Genomic DNA, 10,116 nt, shown 5'->3' with positions numbered 1-10,116 from the left:
CTGTTATTATTTCAGAATATTTTTCCAAAAGATTTTTTTGGAAAACATATTGTGGAAATTTTGGAAAATACAGAAATGCATTAAGAAGGAAGTAATAATCACCCATAATACTGCTGTGTAGAGACAATTACTGTTAATACTTTAGGATATTTTTTTCAGTCATTTCATGCACATATATATTGAGAGTATCCTATAAAGACAATTTCATATTATGCTATTTTGGATTGATATTATTTTGTAAGCATTTTCCTACATAATTGAAAGCGCTTGCAATTATATTTGATGGCTGCATTATATTTTTTATGTACCATTTAATCATAGTCCTATTGTTGGGTATTTATTTTTGCTACATTTTAGTACACAAATTTTTGTATATAAATTTTTGTCTGCATTTCTGATTATTTTCTTAGAATAGATTTCTAGACATGAATATACTGTGCCAGAAGATATAAATATTTTAAAAACTCAAAAAGTATTTCAAAATTGTCTTCCAGAGTGGCTATAGCGGCTTATACTCATTGTCAGCGTGGGAATTGCCCATCTCCGTACACCTTCAACAGCGTGTGTTACAAACACATTCTGATGAAAGACACAGAATGCATTTTGTTTCCTGAGGGGTTCTTCTGGGCAGATATTTAGAAAAATACATTTGTATTAATTTCTGCTTAATCATACATTAAAAGCTATATTTTATTTATTATGCAATAACATGATTAAGTTTTGTGCAATTTCTGGTGTTTTACCTTTACTGAGATTTCCTTTTTGCTTTATGTGATAGTTTTTTGTGAACTGAGCATGCATTCATCTTATAAAGGTAATATTTTATTCTCATGGTGCCTCATAGGCGCTCACTCTCAGATATTATCTCCCAGATAAATTTTTGTTGTATTCATGGATACTGTAGGAGTACTGCCTCCCTCTGGTATACATAGCAAGCTCTCAGTTCAGTGAAGAAGTGTCCACTAACCTGAGTTGACTACACCTGCTTCCAAGTTTTGGCGAGGCTACTCTGACCAAGGAAAACTTGGAAATGCTGTGTTTTTTTTGCAGGAACATCAGCTCTGTGCTAACATCTGCCATTCCTCCTCTTTTTGCTGAGGAAGACTGGCCCTGAGCTGACATCTGTGCCGATCTTCCTCTACTTTATGTGGTATGCCGCCACAGCATGGCCTGACAAGCCGTGCGTAGGTGTGCACCCGGATCCGAACCCCGGGCTGGCAGCAGCGGAGCGCGCGCACTTAACCGCTACGCCAGGGGGCTGGCTCCAAGGCTCATATTCTTCTAGAGCTCCATAAAACCAAGCCAGAAAACACAGGCAGATGCTCTCATAAGACATTTTCCTTATTTGATCTCTTGGCTTCATATGTTCATGTTTCTCCCTCTGGCCTCTCCAGGAGTTGGAGTTCCTGACATCTGGATCTTGCTTTCTGGAACCATGTCTAGCTTGGCTTCTTTTAGTCCCTACATCTCCAGCCTTAAGCCCCTGCACCCACTGCGGCCCCATTTCTCACACCGAGCCTACCAGGTGAGATAGGAGGGATGAGATGTTTTGCCAAGTGGCTGCGTTCCTGGGCTCCCCATCACTGACCTACCTTGCTGAGCTAGTTCCTGCACTTGAGAACAGGGCACAGTGACAGGAGATTGCTGCACTCCGTGGCAGATTGCTCTGTTAGTTATCTGGGTGATGGGGACTAGAGCAGAGTCCCCAGCCCAGCTCCTCTGGCACCATAGCCCACCATCCTCCCTCTCCCCTCCAGCTGAGACTCTGAACAGAGTCCAGGGAATGTCCAGCCCTTTCCAACTGAAAGATACAGAAACAATCAGGGCTCATGCGTAGTGTAGAGATGTATCATCAAGATAGTTTAGGTTACGCTGCAACAACAAACGACCCCCAAATCTCATGACTCGATGATAAAGATTTATTTTTCCCCTGTGTTCCTCACGGTCAGTTTCAGTTCTGTTCCATGTCCTTTTTGCTTTTGGACCCAGAGTGACAGAGCAGCCCTCATCTGGACCAGTTCTGGTGTCTTGGCAAGAGGAAACCACAAGCTGGCTCTTAAACCTACGCTCATTGCATTGGTCAAAGCAAACCATGTGGCCACTCTGTGCACAACGGAGTGGGGATGTATAATCCTACATGGACGGGCACTGCAGATCACATGGCCAAGCCTAATACCAATGGGCAAGAACAATAATGCACCCTCAGGAAGGGCAATAAATATTAACTATAATACAGTCAACCAGAGGAGGAAGCTCAGACAGGTGGCCTTTCTTGTGCTGCCGTGGGGAGGCAGTTCCGTTAAGGATGCTGTAGAATTTCTGATGTTGGTATACTTTTATTCCCTCAACCAAGATATGGTAAACACTGCCAGTATGTTGACAATGGAGGTAAACCAAGATACTGCAGGGTTCTTGTTTCTGGCCAGCAGCTGGAGGGACCCAGACCAGCACTGACCACTTAGTTCAGGAAAGGCTTGGATGAGGGGCAGAGTGGCTAAATCCTTCAGGCTGGGGTATGGCTAAAGCTAGGGTGTCCAACTGTCCCTGTATGCCCAGGACTAAGGGGGTTCCTGGAACAATGTTGGGCACAGCAGGACAATTGGTCACCCTAGCCTAGGCGCACTTCATGTTGCCTCTTTTCAGTAATGGAGGCTTCTTGTGAAACAGGGCTGGTAGGAGGTAGGTTGATGCATCATGGCAAGCATTTATAATCCTTGATTGAATTAGCAAAGCCTGGGAAGAGTGTGTGTGTGTGCGCGCATGCATTGGGGAAGGAAAAGCTCATTCCTGTGGGAATGGATATTGCTTATAATTCATATAAGGAGGCGATAGATGCTACCTTCTAAATTACCACAGGCAATCCAAACTGAAACAGACATGCTCTATAAAAGACCATAACACGGTGGGGTGGTTGATGCCACCCCACACTGAGGAAGCCTCTGGGCTTCATTTTGCTTCTGAGTAAGATACGAGCGCAGGGACAGCTGGCAGGTGGCAGGCTAAGACCTAGAGCTACTTGAGACACCATCTCACTCCTAACAACTGAAGGTCAAAGGCTTACCATCAAAAGGACTTCCTCATGGGCCTGCTCACTGTCCCCTCCCCTAACCCCTCCTATGATCAGCGGCTCCGTGATAAACATTCTCATCCACCCTCTTGCCCTGAACCTCCATGTGCACAGGCCACTGCCATTCAGTTTATAGAGGAAGGTTTCCACTTCTATGGATTTCCTGACCACCTGGTGCATGACTATTTGTACTCTCGTCCACGTGGCCCTGCCCGTTGTTCTATGGCAAGAAGGAAAATATCAGCTGAATTTTAGAGGTGTGCTTCTGCTGCTACATATTCTCCAGGTAAGACAGTTGGTCTAGCCATCTCTCACTGCTCCACTTTGAAGTGTGTGAATAACAAAACCTTGCACTTCTCCCATTGAGAATGTATTTGCCACTGCCTCTCCTATCATCTTGCATGAGGACTGCTGTTCAGCTCCGTGAGCTGTATCGAGCAAGTTCAACCCTTATGGCTTCCAGCCACGGTGGGCCATACTCCAGGAGCATCCCATATGTGTGGCTGGGAGGAGGTGAAGCTATGACATCAATTAACTTGTAGGCACTGTTCCCGTTTTTGTGTCTGAGGTTTATGTTTGCTCTATGAAATCTGCGCCTTTGACAGATGAAAGGCTTGTATCTGCTACCAAAACTTCTGCAAGTGAAGAGAAGACAAAACAGAGATATTTGCCTCATAAGCATCTGGGTATTTTGCCCATTTAGAGGTCAGAGATTGTCTCCCCTCTTCCCATAAATATACATCAAAAAATAACTGCATAAGTCGGATGTTAGGACAAAGTTCATTTTCCCATATTCAGAAATTTCTCTTTATTTTTACCTGCTCCTGTAGGATTAGTGTGTATTGAACATATTAGTTTTTATTTTTTCTGTTCTGTGGCCTCCCTGTTGAGCAGCTATTGATCTATAAGCAAATACATAAGTGCATTAAAGATGTTTATTGTGAGTAGAACCATGTGCTGAACAAATTTTTCTGTAATTTGAATAGTCACAACCTGAATTATTTATTTGGAAAGTTAGAAATATATATATACACACACACATATACATATATACAACATATATAAATATAAATATGTATAGACATATATGTCTCTCTATATATAACATATACAAAGATTTTGTGTGTGTGTGTGTGTGTGTGTGTGTGTGTGTATATATATAAAGGCTGATCATCTTTATTCCTCCCTCTCCTTTATCCCTCGCCTCTGGATTATCTTTGATTCCCACTCCTAATATGCCAAAAATTATCAGTTCACAACTTTGCTCACCTGTCAACCCCCCCTCCTATTTTCTGCTTCGATGTTGACAAGATGTCGCTATACCCAATTTTAAGAAGTTTCAGGTGAGAAGGAAGCAACGAGCCAGAATACATTAAACCACCCACAACAAAATCCACGTTACTCTCTCCTGATGCCGCACAACACTCTGACTCTGGATCCCAGGCTTCATTTCTGACTTTTGATGACATTTATTCTGACTAATGGGTACTGGTTAACTCCTCTCAATGTTTTCTCCTGCTAGTCTTTCTTTTTTTTTTTTTTTTTTTTTTTAAAGATTTTATTTATTTTATTTTTCCCCCCAAAGCCCCAGTGGATAGTTGTATGTCATAGCTGCACATCCTTCTAGTTGCTGTATGCGGGACTCGGCCTCAGGATGAACGGAGAAGTGGTGCCTCGATGCACACCCGGGATCCGAACCCGGGCCACCAGCATCGCAGCGCGCGCACTTAACCACCAAACCACAGGGCCGGCCCTCTCCTGCTAGTCTTTCCTCTGCCCATGGATCATACAGCCCTGGTACAGTTCCTGCATTCAAGGAAAGCAATATTTGTTTTAAAATGTAGATTCTGTTTTTATTCAGGTATGCTGAGGCCAACAGATCAGAATAAGATTGCCATTGAAAAGATAGTATGGGGCCAGTCCCATGGCTTAGCGGTTAAGTGCGTGCGCTCCAGTACTGGCGGCCTGGGTTGGGATCCCAGGCGCGCACTGATGCACTGCTTGTCCGGCCATGCTGAGGCCGCGTCCCACGTACAGCAACTAGGAGGATGTGCAACTATGATATACAACTATCTACTGGGGCCTTGTGGAGAAAAAGGGAAAAAAAGGAGGAGGATTGGCAATGGATGTTAGCTCAGGGCTGGTCCTCCTCAGCAAAAGAGGAGGATTGGCATGGAAGTTAGCGCAGGGCTGATCTTCCTCACCCAAAAAAAAAAAAGAAAAGATAGTATATCACTCACAATTCCCAAGAGGAGGGAGTAAGACACAGTGCAGAGCAGCATGAGAGAACACCAAGGTGGGGAAAAGGAGAAAGAGATGGAGAGAGAGAGAGAAGGAGAAAGAGATGGAAAGAGGGAGAGGGGGAGAGAGAGAGAGAAAGAAAGGGAAACAGTCATGGGTGAGCAGGCTAAGCAGGTTTAAGACTGGTTAGTTTGAATAACTTCAGTGGGCTCTGGGGTGTAGGGGCCGCCTCTAGTTGTCTGATGCCTAGCCCTGGGGTGATTAGGGCAGAAGAATAGTGTCAGAGCACTAAAGCAGGGGGTAGGGGAGGTATGGGTTCTGGGCTGGTTAGTTTGCATACGAAAGGCAAAAGAGGGAGGAGAGGAAGAAGGCGTTGTTTTCTATCTCTAGGAATCCTAGGAATCCTCTAACCCTGGGAGGGGCAGTTCCTCCCTAGTCTGCAAGGCCCCAGATGTCCAAATCTCAGATACAGAAACTAAAAAACATAGTTAATACGGTATTTTAAATACATTCAGCCCTTCACGGGCAGGACTTACTTAGCATTAGTCATCTGCCCAAATCCAATACTAGGTGACCTACTGGTGGTCACTCGGCTCTGGATTTGCTGCCTGGTCATCCATAATAATAACATATAACATGTATTGAGCACCCACTATGTACCAGCGTGGTAAAAGGCACCTATAATGGTAGATCGGTTGTAAAAATGGCCTAATACTCTCCCCCTCCCTGTATCCATGTCCTTTGCAGTGTGACTTTGTAGCTCCTCCCATCAAAAGATGGAGTTTCTTTCCCCACCCCCTGAATCTGGGCAGGCCACATGACTTGTTTTGACAAATAGAATGCAGAGGAAGTGCCAGTATGCTGGTTCCAAGCCTTGAATTCCAGAGGCCTTGGACACTTCCATTCATTCTCTTGGAACCCCACGTGAAGGAGCCCAGACTAGCAATGAGAGATCACATGGAGGACAATCCAGTTGTCCCAGCTGAGGCCATCCTAGACTAGCCTCTAGTCTGCTGTCCCCCAAGCATGTGAGAGAGCTCAGCCAAGAGTAGCAGAGCTGCCTGCTGGACCTGCAGTTTACTATTAGTGCATGAGTGAGCCCATCCAGGACCAAAAGAACTGCCCGGTTGACCTACAGATTTGTGAGTGATGATAAATGCCCTGTTTTAGCCTTCCCGTGGGTTTGTTTGTCTAAATGGGTAGATACATTTTATATATATATATATATATAGTGATGTTGTTATATATTTTGTTTTTTAAAAGCTTGTAGAACTATATGATTTTTTGATAAAGACTTTACTTTTCTACAGTAGTTCTAGGTTTATAACAAAATTGAGAGGAGGGTACAGAGATTTCTCATATACCCCCTGCCCCCACACAGGCATAGTCTCCCCCATTGTCAACACCACTCACCAGAATGGTACATTTGTTACCAAGGATGATCCTACATTGACACATCATAATTACCCAAAGACCGTAGTTTACCTTAGGGTTCTTTGTGTTGTACATTCTATGGGTTTGGACAAAAGTATAATGACATATATCCAACATTATAATATCATACAGAATATTTTTACTGCCCTAAAAATCCTCTGTGCTCTGTCTATTCATCTCTCCTCTCCCACCTGGCAAACACTAATCTTTTTATGGTCTCCACAGTTTTGCCTTTTCCAGAATGTCATACTGTTCGAATTATATAGTATGTAGTCTTTTCAGATTGGCTTCTTTCACTTAGTAATATCCCCTTAAGGTTCCTCCATGTCTTTTCATGACTTGATAGCTCATTTCTTTTTAGCACTGAATAATAATTCTATTGTCTGAATGTACCACGGTTTATCCATTCACCCACTGAAGGACATCTTGATTGCTTCCAAGTTTTGGCAATTATGAATAAAGCTGCTATAAACATCTGTGTGGAGGTTTTCATGTGGAAATAAGTTTTCAGCTCCTCTGGGTAAACACCAAGGAGCACAATTGCTGGATTGATGGCAAGAATATGTTTAGTTATATAAGAAACTGCCAAACTGTCTTCCAAAGTGGATGTACCATTTTGCATTCCCACCAGCAATGTATGAAAGTTCTTGTTGCTCTACGTGCTCGCTAGCATTTGGTATGGTCAGTGTTCTCTTGGATTTTGGCCATTCTAATGGGTGTGTAGTGTCAGATACCCATTCTAATGGGTATATCATTGTTGTTTTAATTTGCATTTTCCTGATGACCTATGATGTGGAGCGTCTTTTTATTTATTTATTATTTATTTATTTATTTATTTATATTGCTGAGGAAGACCAGCTCTGAGCTAACACCTATTGCCAATCCTCCTCCTTTTTTTTCCCCAAAGCCCCAGTAGATAGTTGTATGTCATAGTTGCACATCCTTCCAGTTGCTGTATGTGGGACGCCGCCTCAGCATGGCCGGAGAAGCGGTGCGTTGGTGCGCGCCCAGGATCCGAACCCGGGCCGCCAGTAGCCGAGTGCGTGCACTTAACCACTAAGCCATGGGGCCGGCCCCTGGAGCGTCTTTTTATATGCTTATTTGCCATCTGTAGATCTTCCTCAGTGAGGTGTCTGTTAAGGTCCTTGGCCCATTTTTTAATCAACTTGTTTGTTTTCTTATTGTTGAGTGTCAAGAGTTCTTTGTATATTTTGAATAACAGTCATTTATCAGAGGAAGTGCCAGTATGCTGGTTCCAAGCCTTGGATTCCAGAAGCCTTGGACACTTTGCAAATATTTTCTCCCTGTTTGTGGTTTGTCTTCTAATTGTCTTGATATTGTCTTCTACAGAGCAGAAGTTTTTAAATTAATGGAGTCCAGCCTATCAATTATTTCTTTCAAGCATCGTGCCTTTGATATTATATGTAAAAAGGAATCACCATACTCGAGGTCATCTAGGTTTTCTCCTATATTATCTTCTAGGAGTTTTATAATTTTACATTTTATGTTTAGGTTTATGATGCATTTTGAGTTAACTTTTGTGAAGGGCATATGGTCTGTGTCTAGATTAATTTTTTGTGTGTGTGTGTGAGGAAGATTCGCCCTGAGCTAACATCCATGCCAATCCTCCTCTATTTTGTACGTGGGATGCCTCCACAGGATGGCTGATGAGTGGAGCAGGTCCACAACCAGGATCTGGACCCGCGAACCCGGGCCGCCAAAGCAGAGGGCACGGAACTTTAACTACTCGGCCATGGGGCCAGCCCCTAGATTAATATTTTTGTATGGGGATGTCCAGTTGTTCTAGCACTATTTGTTGTAGTTGCTATCTTTGCTCTGTCGTGTTGCTTTTGCTCCTTTGTCAAAGATCAGTTGACTATATTTATGAAGGTCAATTTCTGGCGCTCTCTCTCTCTCTCTCTTTTTTTTTTTTTGGTGAGGAAGATTGGCCCTGAGGTAACAACATCTGTACCCATCTTGCTCTATTTTGTATATGGGACACTGCCACAGCATGTCTTGATGAGTGGTGCGTGGGTCTGTGTCTGGGATCCAAACCTGTGAACCCCGGGCTGCCAAAGCAGAGCTTACGAACTTAACCACTACACCACCAGGCTGGCCCCCTGGGTCTCTATTCTGTTCTATTGATCTATTTGTCTATTCTTTGACCAGTGTCACACTGTCTTGACTACTGTAGCTTTATAGTAAGTCTTGAGTTGGGTAGTGTCAGTCCTCTAACTTTGTTCTTCTCCTTCAATGTCATGTTGGCTATTTTGGGTCTTTCCCTTCACCATATAAACTTTTTTTTTTTTTAATTTTATTTTATTCCCCCAAAGCCCCAGTAGATAGTTGTATGTCATAGCTGCACATCTTCTAGCTGCTGTATGTGGGACGTGGCCTCGGCATGGCCAGACAAGCAGCGCGTCGGTGCGCGCCCAGAACCGAACCCGGGCCACCAGCAGCAGAGTGCGCGCACTTAACCGCTAAGCCACGGGGCCAGCCCTCCCCTCTCTGTATAAACTTTAGAATCAGCTTGTTGATATCCACAAAATAAGTTGTTGGGATTTTGATTGGTATTGCATTGAATTTGTAGATCAAGTTGGAAGAACTAACACTTGACAATATTGATTCTTCCTATCCATGAACATGGAATATTTCTCCATCTATTTAGTTCTTCTTTGCTTTTGTTCATCAGACTTTTGTCGTTTTCCTGTATAGATCTTGTACACATTTTGTTAGCTTTATACCTAAGTATTTCATATTTTTGGGTGCTAATGTAAATGGTATTGTGTTTTTAATTTCAAATTCCACTTGTTCATTGTTGGTATATAGGAAAGCAATTGACTTTTGTATGTTAACCTTGTATCCTGCAACCTTACTATAATTGCTGATTAGTTCTAGGGTTTTTTTCTTGATTCTTTTGGATATTCTACAGAGAGAATCATGTTCTCTGTGACCAAAGACCGTCTTATGTCTTCCTTTCCAAACTGTGTACCTTTTTCCCCTTTTCTTGTCTTAGCAAGAACTTCCAGTTTGATGTTGAAAAGGAGTGGTGAGGGGCCGGCCCCGTGGCTTAGCGGTTAGGTGTGCACGCTCCGCTGCTGGCAGCCCGGGTTCGGATCCCGGGCACGCACCAACACACTGCTTCTCCAGCCATGCTGAGGCCGTGTCCCATATACAGCAACTAGAAGGATGTGCAGCTATGACATACAACTATCTACTGGGGCTTTGGGGGAAAAAATAAATAAATAAATAAAATTAAAAAAAAAAAAAAAAAAGAAAAGGAGTGGTGAGAGGGGACATCCTTGACTTGTACCTGATCTCAGTAGGAAAGCTTCAAGTTTCTCACCATTAAGTGTGATGTTTGCTGTAGGTTT

General features: G+C 43.2%; 1 protein-coding gene across 1 annotated transcript in view; it reads left to right on the top strand.

Annotated features, from left to right (window-relative positions):
• Nucleotides 1–6,225: 6,225 nt before the first annotated feature.
• KIAA1549 (KIAA1549 ortholog) overlaps nt 6,226–10,116 on the top strand; it is a 185,965-nt gene continuing 182,074 nt past the window's right edge. Inside the window, exon 1 of the mRNA XM_087431455.1 lies at nt 6,226–6,450. Within this exon, the coding sequence (XP_087287581.1) occupies nt 6,399–6,450 (52 nt within the window). The 5' untranslated portion in view covers nt 6,226–6,398. The remainder of the gene's footprint in view (nt 6,451–10,116) is intronic.

The sequence above is a fragment of the Ceratotherium simum genome, chromosome 1 (assembly GCF_057802395.1).
Source record: "Ceratotherium simum simum isolate JZ-2026a chromosome 1, ASM5780239v1, whole genome shotgun sequence".
NCBI lineage: Eukaryota > Metazoa > Chordata > Mammalia > Perissodactyla > Rhinocerotidae > Ceratotherium > Ceratotherium simum.
The sequence above is the reverse complement of the archived record's forward strand: the minus strand, read 5'-3'. Positions and strand labels throughout refer to the sequence as shown.